Source organism: Pistacia vera, unplaced genomic scaffold (assembly GCF_008641045.1).
Source record: "Pistacia vera cultivar Batoury unplaced genomic scaffold, PisVer_v2 Contig223, whole genome shotgun sequence".
Lineage (NCBI taxonomy): Eukaryota > Viridiplantae > Streptophyta > Magnoliopsida > Sapindales > Anacardiaceae > Pistacia > Pistacia vera.
The window spans coordinates 2,079,694-2,105,457 of record NW_022196028.1 but is presented as its reverse complement, the minus strand read 5'-3'; the positions used below and the strand labels follow the sequence as shown (position 1 = coordinate 2,105,457).

The 25,764-nt window shown below is 34.2% G+C and overlaps 3 protein-coding genes across 8 annotated transcripts; 1 reads left to right on the top strand and 2 right to left on the bottom strand.

The window, feature by feature from the left end:
• Nucleotides 1-489: 489 nt before the first annotated feature.
• On the bottom strand, nucleotides 490-3,770 carry LOC116130597 (DNA-directed RNA polymerases II and IV subunit 5A). Of its 3 annotated transcripts, none has more exons than XM_031416320.1 (5): nucleotides 3,682-3,770; nucleotides 2,950-3,156; nucleotides 2,500-2,679; nucleotides 1,882-1,995; nucleotides 490-909 (listed from the first exon to the last, which is right to left on the bottom strand). In XM_031416320.1, the coding sequence occupies exons 2-5, from the start codon at nucleotides 3,148-3,150 to the stop codon at nucleotides 784-786; spliced, it is 621 nt and encodes a 206-aa protein (XP_031272180.1). In that variant the 5' UTR covers nucleotides 3,151-3,156; nucleotides 3,682-3,770; the 3' UTR covers nucleotides 490-783. The 3 variants fall into 3 exon arrangements, with proteins under 3 accessions (XP_031272180.1, XP_031272179.1, XP_031272178.1); XM_031416319.1 differs by lacking the exon at nucleotides 3,682-3,770 and adding an exon at nucleotides 3,545-3,680; XM_031416318.1 differs by lacking the exon at nucleotides 3,682-3,770 and adding an exon at nucleotides 3,521-3,674.
• Nucleotides 3,771-5,609: 1,839 nt separating this feature from the next.
• Nucleotides 5,610-10,914, top strand: LOC116130616 (methyltransferase-like protein 5). 3 transcript variants are annotated; one of them, XM_031416342.1, is made up of 9 exons: nucleotides 5,610-5,703; nucleotides 7,459-7,515; nucleotides 7,589-7,686; nucleotides 8,015-8,084; nucleotides 8,220-8,268; nucleotides 8,990-9,078; nucleotides 9,171-9,218; nucleotides 10,365-10,424; nucleotides 10,601-10,914. In XM_031416342.1, exons 1-9 carry the CDS (start codon nucleotides 5,644-5,646, stop codon nucleotides 10,709-10,711), a joined length of 642 nt encoding a protein of 213 aa, XP_031272202.1. In that variant the 5' UTR covers nucleotides 5,610-5,643; the 3' UTR covers nucleotides 10,712-10,914. The 3 variants fall into 3 exon arrangements, with proteins under 3 accessions (XP_031272202.1, XP_031272203.1, XP_031272201.1); XM_031416341.1 differs by lacking the exon at nucleotides 5,610-5,703 and adding an exon at nucleotides 7,194-7,373 and having other exon boundaries at nucleotides 10,601-10,912; XM_031416343.1 differs by lacking the exons at nucleotides 5,610-5,703; nucleotides 10,601-10,914 and adding an exon at nucleotides 7,192-7,373 and having other exon boundaries at nucleotides 10,255-10,380.
• Nucleotides 10,915-11,176: 262 nt separating this feature from the next.
• On the bottom strand, nucleotides 11,177-18,190 carry LOC116130586. 2 transcript variants are annotated; one of them, XM_031416302.1, is made up of 5 exons: nucleotides 18,076-18,190; nucleotides 14,634-16,387; nucleotides 13,881-14,156; nucleotides 12,794-13,496; nucleotides 11,177-12,030 (listed from the first exon to the last, which is right to left on the bottom strand). In XM_031416302.1, the coding sequence occupies exons 2-5, from the start codon at nucleotides 16,318-16,320 to the stop codon at nucleotides 11,394-11,396; spliced, it is 3,303 nt and encodes a 1,100-aa protein (XP_031272162.1). In that variant the 5' UTR covers nucleotides 16,321-16,387; nucleotides 18,076-18,190; the 3' UTR covers nucleotides 11,177-11,393. The 2 variants fall into 2 exon arrangements, with proteins under 2 accessions (XP_031272162.1, XP_031272164.1); XM_031416304.1 differs by lacking the exon at nucleotides 18,076-18,190 and adding an exon at nucleotides 17,018-17,035.
• Between the last annotated feature and the right edge of the window lie 7,574 nt (nucleotides 18,191-25,764).

The following is a 25,764-nucleotide window of genomic DNA, read 5'->3' as shown; positions in this document are numbered from 1 at the left end:
TCACCAATCGCCGACAAAAGCCAATTGTTGTTGTTGCCAGTTCTGTTCGATTTCCGATCTATTTACTCACCAGAAATCAATCCCGTCACCATCACTACACTCACTGGCACTTTCTCTTCAAAAGCCCCAACATCCCGACCTTTAATTGTTCGCCAATCATCCTCCCAAATTCTAGAGTTTTGGGTAAATAGGAAAAATGTAAACTCGACCAGGTGAAGCTTCCAAGTCCTAGCTAAACCGATCGGGCCGGGTCTTAAAACATTGCTCTCCGATAGTAATTACTTTTTGAATGTGAACATTTAACATTAGGTAACTAGTTAAAAAGGCAGTCCAAATACAACAAAGATCAAACATTGTTAAAGCAGGAAGATAGAGTAGTCTTATACAACCCACATCAATTTTTCATGGGGAAACATGGTCTTTTGGTCAAGTTAGTTATACTGCTAATAATAAAAAGTTCAAAATTTTAACTCAACCTGCCACAACTTGTAACAATTAATGGAGGCACCACAATACTTCAATATAACATTCAAGCTATTCAATTATCCAAAGGAAAACATCTCCACAACCGTAATTGCCATTTCCTTTCTACCAACATGAGATTTCACTGATCGCACAAATGAATGCTGTTCAAACCAATATCACAAGTTGTCTTAAGGTCCAAAACTCTTAACAGTTTTGCATTGCATTTTGAGACAAGCCAAGCCATGATAAAAGCACTTCGGTATAAGCCTGGTATTTGATGCTAAATTTAAGTAGTTACTAAACCTATTAAACTAATATTTATACAACATATCGATAGGTGATATAACGACCAGCAGTCTCACTTGGCCGGATAATCTTCACAACTTGTCCACGCTTCAGTCCATAATATCTTGCAATTGGATCACTCACTTGAATGCGAGGCAACTGAGCTCCAACCACCCCCAGAAAATAGGAACAGTAGAATATCAGCAATAAATAAAACCAAACTGAGCTGTCTGTATAAAATGCATATACTACAAAATTTGACACCTGGACCTCAAGTAACAATAGCTCATTATAGTAGTTCACACAATTAAGAACACATTAAGCAGGATTTAAATTTAAGATGCTCCCAACAAAGAGAACTCAACAAGATATATAAGCCAAAAGGTAAAACTACTATGCAGGTGGGGTTCATGACTCTCAAGAGTAAATTAATAATAGATCATTAACCAAGTCATTGACATAAAACTATTATTTTTATTTTTTGGGAACTAGTAAAGTATCATATACATCTTAGTGGATTTAGCCCCCAAAACTTAAAGTAGATACAAATCAAGACAGTTTCTCATTAGCATACATATAGAAAGTTCTTTAAAAAAAACGCAAAATTTGTAGTTTTACCAAAACATTGTTGGTACCAAAAAGTCAATGAGCTTAATAAATTACAAACTCAATAACAAATCATATCATAAGTCAAAACATTAAGCTTAAGTAGCTTTAGGGCAAAGAAAATGTTTATTTAAAATTAGGCTTAGTTCCTTTTAACTGCTGCATCAGTGAACCACCTATAAGAACAAATTTTAACAACTATCTCCATCAGCTCTTCAAAATAAATCCATCCCCATTCTTGGTTGCTAATATAATAAAGGAATCAAAGCGAGAGTCCATGGTAAAAATAAAAGGGGTTCAACCAGAAATAAAGTGCGACCATTTTTACTAACAAGACACTGCAACCTGTCAGAGTGAGGCAGTTTCTAGAAACTTTCAGGTACTAATGCAGCAGAATTATGATTAGTTTGTAGTTTCACATCAGTTGATGTGAACTTCCTATGAGCAAATTAGTAATAATGACACCATAGATCAAACAAAGTGCAGTTTTAACAAAAAGAAGATATCCAGATTCTCAAAACTTACCTGTGTTTCCTTCACTGTGTACCTCTTCAGCAACGTCTTCTTCTCTTCATTAGTAAGCACCTGATGCTCAGGAACAAGAACATGTTCTTTGATGTTGACTAAAAGCTCTGCCTCCTTTAAAAATTGAGCAGCAAAATTAAAATAAAATAAAATTAACATCATCCTTCACAAGTTCAGAAAATAATGCATTACCCTTACCACAACTGAAGACCAAAAAAAGAAATATGAGAAAACCTTTGTGTAAAATCACTCTTGAAAATTATCAAAAAAAAGAAAAAAAGAAAGAAAGATATGAGAAAACCTTTTTGTGTAATTCACAGGTGCTTTATCAAAAGCAACATTTTGGAATCCAATTGATGCCTAAGCATAAATCCATTTGAACTCTTATGTAGTTCAAAGGATGGATCACAGATATTGAAAAATCCCATGATTTACTACTATTGATCATCCATGGAATAAACCAAAGTCTTCAGTCAAGTAAATGATAAAAACATTATTTTCTGCAGAAATCTTTAAGTACCACATCCAGAGGGCCACAAATATACAAATAATCCTATGAAAAATTGATTCATCAGATGAACACCGCTAGCCAAATCACGCAGAAGCAACTAATTTTACCTGGAAAACTTCCAAGTGGAATTTTGAAGAGATCTCATTTATACATGTCCGTGCAAAGGGAGTCAAGTTCTGTTGAACCACCAATATTGCTCTGAAAACGTTCTCTGATTTCATACGATTGGTATAAGTCTTCATTGTCTTAACCCCAACTTTTTGTTCGTCAGGAAAGAAAACATAAATCTGGTACACAAGGAAAACCAATGAGGATAAAACAAAAAGAAAAGCAGATAACAAAGCATGGGTACCATGACTACGAAGTAGATGCAGTCACATATCTTTAAAACTTGACTAGAAACAAATTGACCTAGGAGAGCAAAATTGAAGAGAAACATACAATCAACTTAGCTATGGAAATTTGAATAACAACCAAAAAACAAACAACAGAAGAGCAGTATAAAGTCAAAATGGCCATGAAAAATACAATACATTCGCAAACATTTAAATGTATACCTGATCACCGCTATTGTTTCGCATTGCTTTATTGATAACGAGGTCCTCCCTTTTCATGTTCTCACCATATTTCGAGAGGAACTGTTCTTTGGTCATGTTAATCTCAAAGTCTCCAACAAAATAATTCCGATCCCTCAGCATCTGCATCACCGTCTTCCTGATTCTGAAAAGCCTTTTGATTTCTTCGTCCGACAAAGTCATATTTCGCTGGTAATAGGTATCAAATTTGAAATAATGAATCAAATGATTCAATCTTTAAAAGATTGTCATTCTACCACTATTGTATAAATACATGTATAAGTTTACACATACAAATAAAACAGAGCTATTAACTTTAACTTTTTAACTTTTATGCATAAAAATTCAGCAACCAAAATCAACCCGTCAATTCAGCAACCAAAATCAAATACCACGTCAATCTAACCAAACCCTAACCAAATCAATCAACCACATAGTTTCCACTATCATACACGAAAGAGTGAGTATGTGCGAATTACAAAATATAATAGTTTTTAAAAGGAAAAACGTAATTAGCAACCACAGAAAACCCTAAAAAACGATAAATTACTACCGAAGGGAGGGAAAGTGGAGGTACCCCCAATGCAAAAGAGGGAGCTCGTGCGTGTGTTTGTAACCCTAACCCTAAGTCCTTAAGAAGCACACTTGTATTTTATCAATGGCGGCTAAAATGTTATACAAGCCGCGCTGTTTCACTATTCACTACACCTTTATCTTTATAAACTCGGAGCTACTTGGCCGAAATAAATTTAACGAAAATTACATGAGACCCTAAAAGAAGGAGATGATAAAAAGTATACGCGACATTTTCTGAATTTCTGTAATATAAAGTTATAAACAATGCCGTTAAAACTAACAGCTGAGGTAGGTTATTTTGTATTTCAACCTTTTAGAAAGGGTATCATTGACCTTTAGCATTCATTTGAAAAACCAAATACAATATTTTTTTCTCTTTTTCTCCCGCTCTTTTTTTTTTTTTGTCTCTCCTTTTCCTCCTCTTCTTCATAATATCTCTTCTGCCCCACCATTTCCATTACAAAATCCGCCTTCTTGGAGTTGCGATGAGGTCGGATCTGGCCACGCCGGCTGAAAAAGGCCCAAAAAGGCCTCTTGCAGCTGGAATGAGGCCAATCGGCTTTGGAAAGCTTTGAGGAGGCTGAAACGGGCATCCCCGCGATTGCCCAAGGCCGTTCTCGGCCTCAACAGCTGCCCGAGGCTGTTAGCGGCCATGAAGCTTTTTCCGGCCTCAAGCGGCTTCTGTTTGGTCGGATTTTGTCAAATTTTTGGGTTTTATTTGTTAGATTTTAAGGTTTACATGTTTAGAAAATCATTTTATTAAGTTTTTGGTTTGAAATTAAATGTTGTGGGTAATATTAAAATTTTTAAACTTTTTGAAGGGTCAAAAAGTCATTTAATTCATTTCTGTTTAAATTATTTAATGTCTAACAAAAAAAGGGGTTTATGGTAGAATTTCCATACCTGTGGGTGTTTTAATTTTCCTAAACCCTTGGAGGTTTTTGTGTGATAACTCCTATAAAAACTTGTACACATGTCACACATTCCCAACAGAAATTTTATTAAATGACACTATTTAGGTGTGGAGATGAAAAGTAGCACCTGTTTAAAAGTTTTCCATAATATGGCCAAATGGTATTATATACTATTTTTACAGACAAAATGCCCTTCTTTACAAATTTGTAAACCTTTAACCAAAACCTATTCTTAAACTCTTAAGACCCATTCTCCATAATTACAATCGCTATCAAATCGAAGAATATTTATGTAAATGGATGGTTAATGTTGATCGTTTGAGTTAATTTTCAGATGGGGATGTTGAAAATTGTAGGATTTTTATATTTTTGACAAAATCTAAACTACCTAACTGAGAGTATTGGCAGTATCGATTATTTTTTCAGTCCAAGGTTGAAGATACAAAAAATGTCTGATAAAACTACATAATTATCGTTTAATAGATGTATTTGGACAGCTGTAGGACATATAGGGATGTATTGTAATTTTACCTATAAAAATTATAAAACCCCTATAATTACTTCAGACATAATCAAAATACTCTCTCTAAAAATTATATGCCCCCATATAGTCCTATCGGACGTCCAATACACCCCTATTGGACGGTATCGAACATTTTTTGTCATCTTCAACCTTGGATAGTGAAAAATGACTAATACCACAAATACCCCTACTCTCCGATAACAATTTCATGTTTTATAAAAAAACAACAAAATTCTTCAATTTGAAACATCCTTAGTTAAAAATTAACTCAAACAACTAATATTAACCACTCATCTACATCAAAAACTCTAATTAACATGTTTCTTACAAAACAAACAAAATCGAATTAAGAATCGGTTTATAACATTGGTTTTCAAATTCTTCAATAGAAATAAGGGTTAATCTAGTTTCGAAGAAGACTGGGGAATATGATTAGGGTTCATTTACAGATAAGGGCATCTTCATTCTTCACAATTTTGTAAAATACCATTCGTTATTGTATAAGTAAAAGAAGTGCTACTTTTCATCTTCACCCTTAAAATAATACCGTTCTCCATTCTCAACCCAAATAATAATACCTACTGTAGACTTCTTTTAAAATCCCAAAATAGGGTTTCAAGGAGCAGAATCTTGTGAGTGGATTCTCATTCTCCAAGGCTAAAGATGAAGCTGAAGCAATTAGAAAGCCTCTTAGGTGACCTTGAACAGTTCTCCAATCCAAAGGTTCCTCTCTCACTTGACCACTTTTATGAATGAGTCAAACACTTGCGGTGAGGCTCTGAATTCTGATTATNGGTTTTTGTGTGATAACTCCTATAAAAACTTGTACACATGTCACACATTCCCAACAGAAATTTTATTAAATGACACTATTTTAATTTTAGGTGTGGAGATGAAAAGTAGCATCTGTTTAAAAGTTTTTCATAATATGGCAAAATGGTATTATATACTCCCTTTTATTCTAAATAAAAGTCGTTTTAAGTCAATGCATGTTTTTTAATAAACTAATTTTTTAATGTAAATTTTTTTTCTCTTTGCTCCTCCCTCCAACCGTGCGTGGAAAATGGAACGAAGAAAAAACAATAATGATTGATGGGAAAGTTGTGTTAAATGCCTTTTGAAAGAGAAAGAGAAAGAGAGAGAGAGAGAGAGGAGATGAGGGGTGAGGGAAAGAGAGAGATGAGACAGGGGCATACTTCGAGAAAGAGAGAGAGGGTTGCATTTGGCCAAACGAAATTTATTTTGGAAAAAAATTATAAGGCTAAAACGACTTTTATTAGGAAACAGAAGGAGTACTGTTTGTATAGACGAAATGCCCTTCTTTACAAATTCGTAAACCTTTAACCAAAACCTATTCTTAAACTCTTAAGACCCATTCTCCATAATTACAGTCGCTACCAAATCGAAGAATATTTATGTAAATGGATGGTTAATATTGGTGGTTTGAGTTAAATTTTAGATGGGGATGTTGAAAATTGAAGGATTTTTATATTTTTGACAAAATTTGAACTACCCAACTGAGAGTATTGGCGGTAGCGATTATTTTTTCAGTCCAAGGTTGAAGATACAAATGGTGTCTGATAAGACTATAATTATCGTCTAATAGATGTATTTGGACATCTATAGGACATATAGGGATGTATTGTGATTTTACTTATAAAAATTATAAAACCCCTATAGTCACTTTAGACATAATCAAAATACTCTTTGTGAAAATTTATGCCCCCCTATAGTCCTATCGGCAATCCAATACACCCCTATTGGATGGTATCAAACAGTTTTTGTCATCTTCAACCTTGGATAGTGAAAAATGACTAATACCACCGATACCCCTACTCTTCGATAACAATTTCATGTTTTATAAAAAACAACAAAATTCTTCAATTTGAAACATCCTTAGTTAAAAATTAACTCAAACAGCTAATATTAACCACTCATCTTCATCAAAAACTCTAATTAACATGTTTCTTACACACAAAATCGAATTAAGAATCGGTTTATAACATTGGTTTTCAAATTCTTCAATAGAAATAACGGTTAATCTAGCTTCGAAGAAGACGGGTGAATATGATTAGGGTTCATTTAAAAATAAGGGCATCTTCATTCTTCACATTTTAGTAAAATACCATTTGTTTTTTATGAGTAAAAAAAGTGCTACTTTTCATCTTCACCCTTAAAATAATACCGTTTAGTATAATTTTTCCATTCTCAACCCCATTAATGAAATAATAACACCTACTGTAGACTTCTTTTAAAATTCCAAAATAGGGTTTCAAGGAGAAGAATCTTGTGACTTGTGAGTGGATTCTCATTCTCCAAGGCTAAAGATGAAGCTGAAGCTGAAGCAATTAGAAAGCCTCTTAGGTGGCCTTGAACAGTTCTCCAATCCAAAGGTTCCTCTGTCACTTGACCACTTTTATGAATGAGTCGGAACACTTTCGGTGAGGCTCTGAATTCTGATTATATTTGTTACCGCAGGTGGAACTAGAGCAGTATCCGACGGGACCCCACATCGCTGCTCGCATGCTTTACACTGTATTTATCACTCTTTGATTGGTTTTAGGATTAAATTTTTAATCAATGAATGACATGTTTTATTATGGAGCAGGCGGAGAATTCTTTTGGGGATGTTACCGATAAGTTAGTGGCTGATTTTGGTTGCGGGTGTGGTACGTTAGGTGCTGCAGCTGCTCTCTTGGGTGCAGAGTGAGACATTTTTCTTCCCCTACTTTTACGCGCGCTCTTTTTAGTTCTCAAATATCCATTTTCATATCAAATCTATCCTTTCTCAACAACTAATTATACTGGTCATTGTTTGTAATTCTTTTTATCTTTCGTCTTGTCCTCGTGGATTCTTTGAACTGATTTTTTTTTTAGAAAAGTTTCCTTCAAATTGCGGAAAATGTTTCTATTGAGTACAATTTTTTTATCTCTGTACCGATTTTTGTTTTTTTGTTTTTTTTTGGTTTTTTGGCAAAATGCAAACGGTTTTCCTTCTATATTTCTCATTTTTTTTTCTTTAATCCTGTAATAGACAGGTTATCGCTATTGATATAGATTCACAATCTCTTGAGATAGCATCGGTAAATGCAGAGGATCTTGAGGTACTGTATCTTTAATTTTGAGCATACAATACTACTCTATCTCTATGGCTAATTTAATTGTAGCTTCGATAATTAGAACAGTGGCTGTCCCCGGTAGATAACTGATGCGTTGTCCTTTCATGATTGAACTTGCAGTTGGACATAAATTTTATTCAATGTAACATCATGAACTTAGAATGGAGAGGTAAAAAAATCTCCGCCCACTTGAACTCTCTGCTTGATATCATGTAATTTTCATCATGGGACATCCATTGATTTGGTTTCATCGGATACAATTAGCACTTGGTATTGTAAGAGACAATGAGTCTTCCCCGGGTGAAGTCTTGTACATATGCAACGTAAAGTTTTCTTTGTTTACAATAGCAAGGTTGCGAACACCCACTTGGCATTCTTTACTATCTTTTTAAATTTCATGATTTGGAGTTCAAGGAAAATGGTCTTGTGGTTCATCTTTTTAAACTTTTAATTATCATGTTGTGAGAGTCATTGCTGTATGGTGAAGGTAACTAGGATGAGATGGACGGTTGGTATGAGTTGACGTGGGGGTTATTGTCCACTATTGGGGAAGGGAGGGGTGTGTGTGTGTGTTTGTTTTTGGTTTAGAATTGCAGGGTTAACAATAACCTTCCTCTTGTAATGGAAATGAGTTTATTGGTAACTGTTTCTTCTCTGGGTTATTTGTAAACTATGTTGGACATTTGTCCATCAATGATATCCCAAACGGCTCCTTTCTTAATTTGTGTGATAAATAAGATATTTGTTTGTAATTGATGGAGAAATAGGTATTTGAGTTTCTAGTTGAATGCATAATATTATGTTTAAGTTTATGAGATATTTTATCCATTTGCTCTGTTGTTGAACTTTTGCAACTTATATGTTCGCCTTATGGTTGGTCTCTTGTTTAGGTCAAACTGTTGATACTGTTGTAATGAATCCTCCATTTGGAACTCGGAAAAAGGGGGCTGATATGGATTTCCTCTGTGTGGCTTTGAAGGTAAATACAGGACTGAAGATTGATGTTATATGTCTCAATTTGATCTCATTTGATCTATAATGTATACATTGCTCGTGTATTGGTTGTGCTAGGTTGCATCTGGAGCAGTTTATTCCTTGCATAAGACTTCCACAAGAGATGTGAGTCATTTTCTTAGAATATTTAGCTGTTAATTTTTAAATTGTTATTGCCACTCTTACTTGGCCTGATCTGATCTGCCATTCAAGTATCTTATACATCATACTAAATGTTACATGAAGGGAGGTAAATGAGTCATTCAGTTTCTCATCTTTCTTTGGTCATTAGAATTATGTAAATCTGTAACCTGGATTCTTTTTTTGTTAGATTTATATAAGAGCACTGCACTGTTTACAATATGGTACCATAAAGCAAAATATGGATACATAATATTTCTTTTCACTTTTTCTGTTCATGTGTGTGGGTTTCATTTTTTTTTTTTTTTTTTTCATTTTCAAATGGACCCACTTAAGTGGAGCCTCAAATGTTTGGCCATAAGGACAATTGGAATTTGTTTTACCAGCTGGATATAGTTTATGCAAATATCAGCTTGATGCAATCAATTCGGAAATTTCTGCAGAAAGGCCAGTTTTATGTAAAATATTTGATTTGATTGTTACAATAATCCACGATTGGTTAAGGACTTGCAAGATCCAATTATACATTGCTCCAGCTTCTTTTTTCCCCCCTTCTCTTCTTAAGGCTTGTTTGTTACAACTCTACTACTTAGAAGAGCTTTTTTAAAATTAAAAATTTTTTAATTTGTATTTTTGTTATGTTGCTTCTCTGCAATTCAAGAAAGAGTTAGCAAGTGATTGAATAGAGTGGTTTTATATTTAACACCTCAATGTTATTTTAGAAATTCTTCATCCTTTCTTTATGATAACCCTACTTTTTTAATTTATTTCTAGAAAAGTATTCCATGTTTATGCATTAAACAACTTACTACTTTTTAATAATGGCTCCAATTTTATAAGCTTTACTTAAAAGAGTCATACTAAATGGAGTGTTAAGTCCTATTTTCTTATGTCATCTTAATTTTTCAAAAAATTGCATAATAAGTGGAAGCATCAGAAGATCTTATACTTTGTTTCTGTGTACATTACTATGATCCCATTACTTTTTATGAATTTGACTTTTTTGTTTGCTTGATGCTAGGCCTCCTTGTGGCATTATATACCGTATGTGACATTGAAATGTCTCTAATGTTTTGGTAAATTTTTGCTTTGGCTGACGAATGACAAGATCTTTTCTTCTTGGCATCTCAGCATGTGAAAAAGGCAGCATTGCGAGACTTTAATGCTAGTAGTGCTGAGGTTTTGTGTGAGGTGAGTGAAGATGGCTTTGCTTGGAGCTAGTTTATTGACACTATAAAGTGGAGTTTACATAATCTGATTCTTTATTCTTGCATTGTTAGTGATTTTGATTAGTACTATACTTTCCGGACTCTAAAAAATGATGCTGCTTGTTCAATTGTCGTTTATTGATTTCCTTTTTTTCCCAGCTTCGATATGATGTTCCGCAATTATACAAATTTCATAAGAAAAAGGAAGTGGATATTGCTGTGGACCTCTGGCGATTTGTTCCTAAAAGGAATCAAAGAAAGGTTACTTAGCATATGCATTGGGGTGTATCATAAACAATATACATGTTTGAAAAATATTCAAGAAATTTGTATTTATGCAGAATGGAAGAGACTTCTTTATTTTTCTTATCTTAATTTACGGGGTGGAACTTCGTGAAACGTATATAGTCAATCAACAATTTTTCGGATCATTCTTCATTGAATTTGTTGAAGCATTGCCCTCAAAATAGAGAGCAAAGATATTTCATGTTTGGTTTTGTCATAAGAGGGAGAGTTTTTTCTGATCTTGCCCCGACTAGTACTGGGCAAATCGATTTGTCACCGTCAGATCTTCCTTTTGACATTCAGAATTACTTTCTCCAGGAGAATTGGGACTCTTCTCTATATGATTTAAAAGAAGTTTTATGATAATCTTACACAAGTGTCGGGAAATATTTGAACACAAGTATAACAGGCCATACTTAGATTGACTAAAAATAATAATATAAAATATGCTTGAATGAACTGTGTTTTCATATTTTCATTTTGCATAAAATAGATTTGAAATGTTCCTCTTCTTCAAAATCAAAAGTAGTGGATCATATAACAAAACTGAAAAACAAAACTACTTTGCTTTAATCACAACAAAAAGAATCAGATTAGTCTCTCAATTCAAAATTCTCCCACCTGTACTTGCGAAGATCTCCCTCACTATTTCTGACATTCTCCCATCTCATGCTTCAGTTTCTGTTTTTGCATCTTCAGTTGTCTCTCCAAGAGTAAACCGAACAAATCTTCGAACTTTTATGTTCTCACCAAGAGCAGCAACAGTTTGCTTCACCAAGTCTTTCACCAAAATACTGTCATCCTTTATAAAAGGTTGCTCTAAGAGAGCAAGCTCTCCAAGCCTCTTTGTGATCCTCCCCTCAACAATTCTCTCCCTTATGTTCTCTGGTTTTGACAAAAGGTCCTCTCTCTGCATCTCAATCTCTTTTTCCTTGTTTATAATGTCTTGCGAAATGTCTTCAATGGATACAAATTGCACCTGTGGGCATGCCACAACTTGCATTGCTAGATCATCAACCAACTCCTTGAATTTTTCACTTCTACCCACAAAGTCAGTCTCACAATTTACTTCAATTAGTACCCCAATACGTGAGTCATGAATGTAGGAACCAATTCTGCCTTCTGCTGCAAGTCGGCTTGATTTCTTGTCTGCAGCTGAAAGGCCTTTCTTTCTCAGGTACTCCTGTGCCCTCTCAAGATCTCCTCCAGTTTCAGAGAGAGCTTTCTTGCAGTCCATCATCCCTGCTCCTGTTTCCTCCCTTAGTTGTTTAACAAGTGCGGCTGAGATGGTCGCTGCTGGTGGCCTGAAATAGGGTTTGAGCGCTTGTAAGACTTGCAACATATTCAAATATAAGTAGGCTATATTTATTTTCACTGGAAGTTGACAAAATAATGTTTATTTGATAAACCCTTAATGCCTCAGATGGACAGACAGGTTTTACCACCGTTGTCCCTCTCACCCTAAGACCTGACTTTCCCAGGTCTCCTATTCTCACGAAGCTGCAGAACCAAAAAACTTTTGGCGATAAAATGATAACAGAAATATTGAATACATGTTGCTGAAAATTAGAGAGAAAATGAAACCTATCATCATCACTTATGAAACATTTTCATTCATTGCTGAGGTAAGATTCTGACATGCATAAATTCTATCTTGAATTAATAATGGTTCTAATTGTCAGACAACACAAATTAAAATGAAAATCAGTGGTTAACTGGCTCTAGAGATGCATTGTCTTGATGTCTTCACATTAAATTATTAAAACAAATTTCATGTTGTGATGTAAAGTTCATATGAAGCCTACTCATAAAAGTGGGAAGTGAAAAAATACTGGCTTTTGGTTATACAGCTTTAAGATCCAATATATGGGAAGACTACTTGTTTTCAATTGTAATTCTGAGCTAAATCTGTGCCACCTTAACACCTAATCTTCCATTCACATAAACAAAAATTCTTTTCCAAATTTTTATGGTTAGTCCATACATTTCAGAGTATCTAATTTCCTGAGAAAGCATTAATCATTGCATTATTACATGAGTAAAAGTTCACAGAAAGCAGTCACTTACTTCTCAACAGTTTCCTTTGTTTCCACGGCAGCAGGCTGATCTTTTACCACCGGCTTTGCTGCAGTTTGAGCAGCCACCTCAGCAGCAAAATCCTGGCTTTTCTTCTCCAAGCCCTCCCCAAGATTGTATCGCACAAACCTCCTCACTTTAATATTTTCACCAATGGTTGCAATGGTCTGTTTCACCCAGTCCTTTACCACCACTTTATCATTCTTTATGTAGGGCTGTTCAAGCAATGCCAGTTCCTCAAGCCTCTTCCTGATCCGTCCTTCAACAATCTTTGACCTGATCTGCTCTGGTTTCGACAAGAGATCTTCCTTCTGCATTTCAATTTCTTTCTCCTTGTTCACAATCTCTTCAGGAACATCGTCTGTAACAAGATACTGTACTTGAGGGCATGCAGCCACCTGCATGGCAAGATCATCAACCAACTCCTTAAAAATGTCGCCTCGGGAGACAAAATCTGTCTCACAGTTCACCTCTACCAGGATGCCAATCCTGCTATCATGAATATAAGAACCTATTCTTCCTTCAGCAGTGGCTCTGCTGGCTTTCTTTTCTGCACTTGCTAAACCTTTCTTTCGAAGAAATTCCTGAGCTTTGACAATGTCTCCTCCAGTCTCTGCAAGAGCTTTCTTGCAGTCCATCATTCCTGCTCCTGTTTCTTCACGAAGCTGCTTTACTAGAGCTGTGGATATAGATGCTGCAATCCACAAACGAACAGAACTAAATAGAAAAACATGGTACTGCTAGTAGGAGGCAGCCATTGCTATACTAATTACTCACACAAAACAATGACCAGTCATTGATATACTAATTACAGACACCCGACAGAATCAGAACAACACCATCTAATAACTGGAATCATTAATAGTTTCACCATTCTTTGGTGAGGTGAATCCTCATTTCAACAAGGCCTAAAGACAATATTACCAATAACTAATAGCTTCTATCTAAAGCCTTGCCTTGGTTCTACTACATCTTACAAATTATAAATAACAGTACCAGCAGACATCAAGTCCCAATTAAGAAATGCCTTTGAGCAAGCAAGAATGACAGCCAAAAGAAATATAAATAGGGTCCAAACCTGTAATCACGTTTTCCTTGGGCGAAGGAGCGTCAGGTTGTCCATTAGAATTTCCTACATTGTCATTTTTCTCGGGATCAGGTCCTGTCTTTTCATCTTCAACTGCTGAGGTTGTCACAACTTCAGTCTCAGCAGCAGGTGCTTGTATCTGCACTTCATCCTTGGTATCATCAACTTGATTCTCCACAACTTCCTCAATGACCTGACTTCCAGAAGAAACGGTCTGGTTCACAGCTGATTCCCCAGATGGATCAGAATTTTCATCAACTTCTCCAGCTGCACCAGAACCAACAAATATGAAAACGTACCCAACAAAAAGAATGCCATGCTATGACATTCTGAGAGGAGGCCAACTAAGAAGCCATTTTCTCTTCATATGAGACATCATGATTCTTCTCTTAAATACAACATCTAAGTGGGCTGTCAATCATAGAATGAGGAATTGTTGAAAGAACCATCATAAAACAATCATGTTTGATATGCCTCACCTATTTTTGTTTGTCTGCAAAACCACAATCTATATCTTATAAATGTCCACCAACATTTTATTTTTGCCAACTGAATATCTTAACAACAAACTATCAGCTCAAATTTTTATGTAATAATTTAGTTAAGCACATGTCATCTCTTTAATTGTGAAGAATTATGTAATACATAGTAAGTTGCCACTTTGGACATGAAGATTATGTTTCCCAGACAGCAAGTATACAAACAATCATTAAAAACTAAAGCACATGAAAGCATGTAATGAACCTTTGGTTTCCTCGGGTTGTACAACAGAGCTGGAGACACCACCATTTTTGTCAGGAGTAGGTCCTGCCTCTTCGTCTTCAGCTGGTGCAGCAGTAGGAATATTGGTCTCTGCCGTAGGTGTTTGTATTGGCATTTCAACTTTTGCCACGACATCATCACTTTTACTCTCTAAAACTTCATCTTTTGAGCTTTTTGAAGACAAGACTTGTTCAGCTATTTCTTCAGATATGTTGGTTGAAGTAGCCTCCTCGATTGTTTGATTCTCAGTAGATACACTCCCTTCAGCAGCCAAACTTTTGCTACTCTCCTCCGGTTCTTTCTCCATGGTTTGGGGTGCACCATCCACACTTCCTGATGAGCCAGATAATGTATCAGCCTCCACAATCTCCTCCTTTGAAGGAACTTCATCATTTTCCACTACTTCATCAAATGCAGAAGGGGCACTGACCTCTGGTTGCTCCTGCACCTCAGAAATACTGGATTCAACTTCGGTTTCATTTAACTTTCCTTCTATTTCTTTTGGGGTCTTCAGTTCCACTGTTTTTTCAACTACTTTCTCTGTTTTATCCCTCTCATCCAAAAAAGCAGCAATATCTTTGTTTTGACGGAACGCCAACACAAAGGGGTTTGTTGCAACGTGGACAACCCCTTGAGCAACCTGTAAGTCTGATTTAGCATCTTCTTCTTTCTTCATTGTCAAAGTTACTTGTCCCCTTGAGATACGCAATACCCGCACACTGACTTCTTGGCCTACCTGCAGCGACGAGCCGCCCATCATGCTTGCAAGTCCATCATCAGATACCTCTGATGTAGGGAGAAATCCTTCCTCCCCTTCAGGAAGAGATATAAAAGCACCAGCCCTAACTAAGTTCTTCACTGTGCCCTCCAAGTCCTGTCCCTTGACAAACTTGGTGGTTTTCACCTCAGCCCGTTTTTGATTGGGCTTTGAGGTGCCCCGTCTGGCAGGCCTTGCCTTCTCGCTACTGGCGGGAGCATCTTTCTCTTGCTGCAGCTTGCTAATATCATCACTTTCTCGCATGGTAAGAGAAATACGTCCAGTCTCATTATTTGCTTCAATCAATCTGACCTTCACCTCTTGGCCGACAGAAACAAAACTTCCAACATCCTTAACAAAGTTATCACTCAACCTTGAAACGTGCACCAGGCCATCTGTGAAAGCTCCAAAATCAACAAAAGCACCAAATGGATGGATTGATTTTACTTTACCAGTAAATGTTGCACCAGGAATTAATTCCTCATCCTTTAGAGGAGGCATCTCACTTTTCCTAACTGGTCTTGACTGTTTTGACTGAGCTGGAGTGGGACTTGTATCTGATCTTGAAGAGGAAGTTTCACTTGTTTCAACCACATCAGATGGAATGTCTGAGGCCCCGGCCGAACCTTCATCTGCAGCAGGTGAATCTGGTTCCTCTACCACTACATCAATTCCTGTGGCTGATAATATACGGATTCCAGATTTATCATGTAAAACACACCCCCTTTGGTATTGTGAAAATATTCTAACAGAAGAAGAAAGAGGTAAAACATATCTTGTGGAGGATATTGTATGTTTTGCAGATTTTCTGGTTGAATTGCATCTTGTTAAACAGTTTTTGTTCTTTATTATAAAAGCATTCACAGGAATGGGTGAAATATTGCTTATAGAACATGGGATCACAGGCGTCATGTTAACTGCAACAGCAAGGTTTAAGGTGTAGTTGGCAGCTAAAACAAGTTATTCATCAGATCTTCACCTGCACATATAATAAAAGGCATGGGTTATAAATCCCTGCAAAAAGATGCCCAGCTACGCATGTGATAAAATCAAGGTGCATACTATCTTTTACAACTATAGAAGCCCAGAGTTGGAAATTTGCTTAGCAGGAAAAATTTTACAATTGCATGCTGTGCATTGGTCTTGAGATGAATGATTAAATCTGCTCAACAAATGATTTTCTGGTTCAAACAAATTCATCATTGCCTAACTAGGTTAAATGGCTCATATGGGCATAGCATTGCCATCACAACATAAAGAGACAAGTTAAATCTCAGGTCATACATGGTCCTAACTTTCATATTTGCAGAATTTGGCCTAAAAGAGAATATCATGTCAAACAACAAGAAGCCCACTTAAGGCAGAGACTAGATCGATGTTATCCTGACAATTCTGAGCATTGCTAATGCCAGTAGTGAAAATACATCCTCCTGGTGGTAAATGTTTCAACAAGTTCAATAAGTTTGCTTGGTAGTTTGCCTTTGTGATACACCTTAAACTTAATTCAACTTTGGCAGTACATCACTAAGAAAACTCAAATCTCTGAGCAATGAAAAACAGAAGTTAGATAATGGAAATAATGCAAAGAATTCCAATCCAGAATCATTACCATGTGTGAAATATCTCATGAGTTAATCAGATCACTGAAGTCACAATATTCTTTCTTGAGATATTCACAAAGTTCATAGCTTCAAGAAAAAAAATAAAACACAAAATATAATCGGTCAAGTCCAATTCAGTCAATACGTTTATTTGGAATAACTACCGAAAGAATAATAACACGACTGCAGCAAGCGGGAACATCATTTTCCTTCACTTGGTCCAAAGGTGGGTAATGTTTATTATTTTTCTTTCTCCTTCTCCCAAGTTAGATAGCTAAAAATTAGTTACACCTTATATGGCTCATGATACACCTATCCCAAGTTGTTTGTATCCACTTTCAATCACTTGTACAAATATTAGCTGATTGAGTTCCAAATCTCCTCATTTTACTTTCTCACGGTCCTTGAAAACCCAAACCATGAATAGCAGTAAGCATGCCAGACTTCAACAAGAAAAGTAAACAAGTTTTTCTGTTAAATATACCAAACATCCCTAGGGCATTCCAGTTTTCCCCGAACTATTGGAGCTTAACACCATAAAAGCCAAAAAGACAATGACGAAAATTGAAGTTCTAAATTAGCCACCCCATCAAACTCACATTCAACCAAATTATTCAAATAAACTGGATGATGAATTATATGTTATGATACATATATATCGAAACCTCATGCACACAGAGAAATAAGCAAGCATATTTCATCAAATTGCAAAAACAACTAAACAAAAAGTAGTGAGTCTTTCAAATGCATTGTAAAGAAATAAACACCAAAAACAAGTAAATCCAGTTAACATTTCAGAAAACTATCCATCTGAACTATAGCCAAACTTTCTATTGAAATTCAATGAACTATAAGAAAAGTTTTACATATTTCAAAAGGAGAAAAAAGAAAGCACCAGACTTCATACATAACTCAGACAAGAAAAAACCAAGAAAAAGCATATTAACTTATTAAGAATCAGAGAACGATTAAAACCAACCGACAAATAATGTCTTTAAGTTACATAAACACAAAGAAGCTCGAAAAACAAATACCCATAAGCTTACATATAAGTAAAAAGGTGTACCTAACGTTGAAAAGAAAAAGCTTCAAGTTTGGAGGTAGAGTGTATTGAAGAAGAGAGGAGAGTGAAATGTAAGGTGAGGCCTTGAATCCTTATCTTATGAACCACTGTCTTTGTTTCGAGTTCTTTGGATAAAAATTACGATGATGTTCTTTTGCAGTTTAATTGTGGGGACCCACGTTTGCCCAAAAAAGACAGAGATTCAGCCTTCATGGGCGAAGTCCAAGTCCCACAAAAGCCCAACTGTGTTATTTGATCTCATGGGTTTCTTATTTGGTCTCCCATTGTTGATCATAAATCATAGCCCAACCATGCATATTGAAAAGTGCACTATAAAACAAAAATCTGATTGTTTTAATGCATTGTGAAGTGTTATGTATCTTTTTAAACCATTTTATAAATAATGTGAATTGATTATATTAATTCTTTTTATTTATTTATGTCTTTAAAATGTGTCACTTATCAAACTATACATATGTTACATTTTTTTTTTTATAAGCAAGGTGTCCAAGCCAACTTGCGCACATCTCAACTAATTATTGGAATCAAATTTATCATGTATATGTATAGGACTTTCAAATCAGTAATTAAGGACATTTTATACATGATAAATTCTTAGAAAAGTAGTATTATAAGAAGATTATTGAAAGGAACTGTTGTAAAATCGATTTACCTTACTACTTGGATTTTTTTTCCTTGGCTTGAGAAAATCTCTCCAGGGAGTCTTACTTGATTACTATACTCAAACCGTTAACTAATCATCTTGTTTGTTTAAACCTGGAAAAAAAAAAAAAAAAAATCTGTCCTATTGAATTATGGTAAGAAATTTTCCTTCTGAGCTTAATAAGCTGTGTGTTTCAGTTTCTACTCGAGGCTGGTGATGAACTTGCATGATTAAACAAGCTCTTTCAATACACCATGAACAAAATATTTATTCTTGTACTTATTTGTTTCCTATTAATTAAAATTCTAGTATGCTAACGTGTTAGATGGATCCCAAAGTTGTCATAATCTTGTGTCACATATACGTTTCTGACGATCAAATCTTCTAACTTTTCTTTTTGAACTGAGCAAAAACCTTTCTTCAGCGGGAAAATCAAGAACTTGTCAGAGGGGAAACCTAACACATCTAGAATGGTCAAATGCCACAAAAGTGAAGTGATTATAAAAATAATAATGTGACTACATGCATGCATGCAAGCTAGGTTTTGTAATGCAAAAGCGTATACTATGTTGGGCAGCATGATCAAAAATCCATAATTTATTAATTTCATTATAAAAGAAGTAATATTAAACTAAATACGAGAGCATGGGTTAAACTATTAAAAATAATTCACCACGAAGGTGTATGACCTCATCAATACTCGGATACTGTACAATAAAGACAATTAACAAATTCAATTCATGTTTGTTTAACAAAGAAAACTTTATAACCAGATACTCCATTATTCTTCCCCATGCTAGCAACCCGTTTTAAAAAACTCTCCCACGTGGTGAAGAGGAACATTTTACAGGTGTTTATCTAATAAGCTAATTGCAAATTGAGCAGGTTGGATACTAAATCAAACAAGGTCGTAACATGATTAACGATTAATTAAGCAGGCTGTAGTACTTTTAAAGTTAACAACATTAGTTCATGTTATTTACAAATATTTTTAATATAAAAACATTTTAAATACTTTTAGAAGAAATGCTTCGAATAACATATAAGTATGGTCTTTCTTTTTTCTTTTATTTTGGTATCTGTATATCAATATTTTAGTATATTTCTCTATTCATTTTTTTAACTTGATCAAGTGCTCTTTATTGTTGCGATTGTATTTATAGGAACTAAACTCAAAATATGATTGGACAATTTGATTGTTACGAATCTTAGGAATCAATACAAAATATGAATGATCCAATGAGATAAAACCTAGTGACCCTCCTAATATGATTGATCAACCAGCTACATTATTGGAGAGTTTCAATCATGAAAAATAAATCGAATTATGTTGACAGTAGTGGGATTAATTTTCTAAATCAACAACATAAGAAACCGTATCCAAGATAGATCATAACAGCACTGGGGATGTTGGTTTCGGGATTGGTATTTTCAATTGAATGGGGGACAAGAGGACCAAATGCATTAATAGAGCGACATTTCCAAGTCATTTGTGGAGCCTTTTAAAAGATTTTCTCTGTAGACTGCAATATCCAAAGGTGCCAAGTGTTGAATTTAGCAGTAACTCCACATGTGGGTCTATCAGGAGCTCTTTTTGCAGTTCCGAGGTCCCATTTCCAGTTGTACCAACTCCCATAATTAATCCTAATTATACAATATTCGTAAGAGACTTTCTTCACTTAATATTTTATCTCAAAAGAAAATCTCACACCTAGGCTTAACATGGATTCATGGGCATTATTTTTTTAGGCTGAGCTTTGAAAGCTAATTAATTATAAGATATCGTGTATGTATCCAATAAGAGGTTCATTGACTCAAATAATGTTGTTTTAATCAAGAATATGAGCATCTCGGTCACTACCTAAAGCATTTTAGCTCATATGCCCACATGATCCACCCAAATCAAGCTCTCTAATTTAGCTATAGTACGTTAATTATAAATTAAATGTTCAAAATGATGATAGGAATTGATTCATTATATGCTCTCATATTTGAATGTCATTGGTTGAACTGAAAAAATGATATTTTATTTGTACGTATTTAACGATGACGGGCATGAATTTGATATAATTATATCATGACGTCTTGACTAGAGAATTAATATATATATATGTGTGTGTGTGTGTAATTATATATATATGTAATTGCTTGTACAGGTAGGTCTATTGCAACTGCATTCTATTTGATTAACAAAATGCACTTTAGTGTATTGCATAGAAACTTAATCACCATTTTTTAACTTCCGGATTCTATTCCATCTTGGCAACACGCATATAAATGGGGATATGTGCATAACTTAAAATTAACTAGTTTGGCTCATATCTTCTGTTATCAGTAGTACTCTTCCTTAAGTCCAGCACTAATTGTATATTACTTGATATACAGTATGTGATTGTACATGACAACTTAGAGAGGCAATCGGAATTCGTTCCAGACTCTCAACTTCATCATAACATTTGCAACCAGGCCAATAAATTAAAGCTACATGCTAGCTCTTGATGTATTGAGTAAGCACAGAAACTTTAGAAACCAATATAACATATATACATCCTCTTTCTGAAAAGGAGCTCAAGTTATAGATTGCATATGCCAAGTTTAATTTCTTTTACGGAACCCATTGGCCAATTGATTACTTCCTTTTGGGACTACATGCAAGTAATTAGATCGAAGTATATCTTTTTCATATCGATATTCATGATGGCTTCTCTCTGCCCTTGTTGACTAAATAATCAAGTAAACCGATAGGATGAATAGATCCAAGTAAACCAAAAAAGTTAAAAAATAAGACAAAGTTATGAAACTATTATACATGTGATAATTTAGAGAAAACTAATGGCAATTTACAGATCATCATAATTTCACTTTCCATCTTCTTTATATTATTATTATTACCTTTTAGGGCCACTAAGATAAAATTCTATTAGGAGGAAACTTAAATTTAACGAAAACATTCATAAGTTTATTGTGTATAATTTATAGCCATTGAAAGTTCTTCTGGGCACTTCTTTTAAATTATATATATCATCGGTAGGGTTAATTCTGAAATTCACTAGTATATTAAAATAATCACTGGTATATCAATACTGGTATACTAAAAGTTAGATGCAATTAACAATTTTATTTAAAACAATAACGTATAATGACTATTCACTATCAACCAAAAAATTATATAAACCACAATGCAAATATCCAAAATCTAAAATTTTCATACACTCTAATATCTTACAATGGTTGTCGAAGATTTAACAACAGAAATCAGTAATATTTTACAACTACCGATAGATATAGTACAACAAATCATTGTTAAAGCAACTCGAAGAAGCATCCAGACTCTATGCGCAATTTGGTTGACGTAAGGACTACTAACTCCAACGGTATTGATTACTATATCAAAATACTATCACAAGATATAAATTACACTTTATTTATCTAACATTTTGCAGATGCAAATATCTTAACAAACAAGCAAATACAAAGAAAGTACTGTGTAAAAGAAATATCTACAAGCAAAGATCCAAGCTACCAGCAATCACGCCACAAGGACTTTCAATTTTAAAAATGTTTGCAAATGCAGAAAATATACATGCTTTATTACTGCTTGGAACACATTGAGTCTTCATCAAACGTGATGTATACATAGGTTTACCGATGCTGAATGCAGCTTGCAGAACAAATACAATGCAAGCACTATATCACTTTGCAATTGCTCTGCTCACCATATATGAACGAAAAGGTATACAAATTCTACTCAAGTTGGTCAAAAATCCATACTATTTTGTCAAGATGAGAAATTGTAGAGAAACCTTCAAATCCCTGACTCCAACAGCAACGATTCTCATCCAAAGAAATACATTTAGGATTTGTGATAAACAAGATGAAAGTGTTGTACATTGGGATAGAATAACAACACCAAAAAATATCACCTGCCAAAATTGTTGTGTAGATTACCAGATAGTACGTATAAAATACAATTTGTAATAGAAATATAAGGACATCAAATTAGAATCTTAATAATATTTTACTAAATTTTAATAAACCAATGATTATTCAGAAATAACCCTACTGATGATATATATATATATGACCCAACAAAAATAAAAAATAATTAAAGAATGTTATAAATAAAAGTAGAGAGATCATATTTCACCAGCAGATGTGATCATATTGGATGATCGATCTTTTTCAAGAATCTTGGAGGATTCTTATATATATAAAACTAAAAAAGTTAAGATACCTAGAGTCTACTCTTTCTATGATATTTCCCTCTTACACATAAACTCAACTCCAGGTTTATCGATCTCAAGTTCTCAACCATGGATCACCAAAAAGAAAGACGAAAATCAAAGGAAACCCCTACACTCTCTAAGGTGTTTGGTACAAGTCCCCGTGTAGATATAGGAATAATCAATGAAAAATCTAATTAAAAATGAGATAGAAGTTGATTTGGTTTTATAATTGGATGGATTTGGAAGCAGTGGGGGCTCTTTTTATTTTAATTTTGGCTCTTCACAGACACATAGACAGCGTTTTCTAAGGGATCATATTGCTTTGCAAATCGTGTGGAGTAATGCATCCTGTAAGTTTGCATGTGCCCACAAATCTACAGTAGATATCATATTCTCTACATCTCTCTCCACTAAGCTTTGTCTTTGTTTCTTCTTAATATTATATTATTTTCCAACAACATCACTCATCAAATCACACCCAATCAACATAATCCCTTCTTTTCTTCTCTACTTTAATTTTCTTATATTATTATATTTCTATGTTCAAGGAATAAGTATAGAAGCCAGCTTATGGTCACATCATCAAGTTAAACCCATGTAGACAATACACTGTCCAAATTCAGGCGTATTAATTTAACCCATTCATATGCTTTTTCTATTTTAAATCCTGAACAAATGTGTGGATATATATATATATATATTAAACTAATGGATGTTTATGTTTTCATGAAGGCAAGAATATTCATACGTCAGTTTTAGACGCTGCAACACGTGGCAGGTGGCTATTAGTCATGCCCTGCAAGTAGATATATATACACGAATGAGAGAGTTTGTTTAATCAAATATTTATCACAATATAAACCTTATTTTTTTATTATCATCTGATTCACGAGATTTGAATTTAATAATTTTTATTGAGAATGGTAACATTATTTACTCCTAAGTTAGACTACAATGTCCAAAGGATTCATCAAGAAATCGTATTTTTATTGACCTAGCTGCTGCATGTAGACCACAAGAAAAACCATTTATATACGATGCAATTCATCATACAATTTGAAATTTTAAGCTATAGTTTTCTACACATTTATTTCAAACATCTAATATTATTTTGAAATTAGTCATGGACCACACAATTAATATTTATGTAAGAAAGCTAGGGTTGCGTACCCATAATGACTGACCTCATGCCTTGTTGACTTTATTAGCTTGTGATATTGTAAAACTAAATATAAAATTTTAATTAGTTAATTTATTTCTCGTTTTCATACTACATTAAAGTGTAAATTAATCACATACCCAAATTGATAAAATTCTTTGTTGAGATTTTTCTTGTTGTTGAAGCCAAAATTTTTCAAAGATTGGGGTCATTTACAATGTTTTGGATAGAGCAATGAAGTTGGGAAGTTTATTGGGCGTCACCATAGATTATTCAAAAGATTAGAGGTGTGTAGCTATTCTATCATCATAATTTGGGATGTAAGCAAAGTCTTCCTTTATTGAGACGTTCTATAGGGTAATAGTTATAGAATTTTCGAATTCGGGACTTCACCTTTGTTGACTTCAGATGTTTAAGCTCCTTTATTTAGATTTTGTAATTCTTATAAGAAGTCACTGCCACGTGAATTGCCTTTAAAATGTCAATCTTTTCAGCATCCTCGATATGATCTTCTTTCTTCAACAGCAGGGATTATTGAAGCATTTGTTTTACAATGTCTTTAAATTGTTATGAAGAAGGTACCTTGTCTAGTAAAAATAAAAAAGAAAAAAAAATGTAAAATTAATTTTATTTTGGGTTAATCTGCTTTATACAATAATCTATATAATCACTTTAGTTTTTTTACCGCATGTAAATGACATACATATCTTCCAGCATTCTATTAATGCGTTACATATTTAAGTTGATCTTAAATAAAAATTGAATACAATGCAAAAATAATAGTCAGGTGAGAAGATCTGATTATTATCATTCAATAATAAAATTCATGATCCTAAATAAATAGTGTAAGAATTTCAAAAGAAATTTAGTGGCATAGATCCCTGCGACTGTACACAAAAAGATTGTGGTGTAATTGTTTTAACCAGTCCTATAGGTTTAAATTACACAGGTATAGGTAGAATATGATCGAATTAAAGCTTATTACTAAGTTTGTTTTTATTATATATGTGTGTTATTTTTGGATATATAGGTTTTATTGGTAATTGCAAGAGTTCACATGCCTGTATAAGAAATTGAGGATTCTCACTTTCCACCACACAAACAACTCATAAAATATGACCCACAAATCATGCGTGAAACAGCTCAACTAGATTTGGTTCCCCCTTCTATTCTATTCTATTACATCATATCATCTATTCAAATTATCGCGATCTTTTGGTCAAATCACTAATCACATTACCATCAATTCTTCCCTCTTATTTTAGAAACTACTTCCATCCTTTCTTTCACTTTCAGCAACATATATTTATTTTATTTTGAAAAAAAAAAAAATTCATGAATTAAGATTGATACAGCTTTAGATATTAATGACGAGAATTTCTTTTCTCCCCAAATGACAATCCCTTTGAAGCTGCTAATAAGATTTCTAGAATCTATATTTAATGATTTTTACGTTTTTATTTATTATTTCCTTTCTTGTTAAGTTTGCTATACATTTCACAGCTGGGGGCTTAGGTTTAAGTCGGTGAGACGATTTGATCATAGAACTCAAAGATCACATGTAAAGTGGGACCGCTTTCATTTTCAAGACTGAATGATAAATACAATTCTAGACGATCAAATTTAATATACTAAATATAACG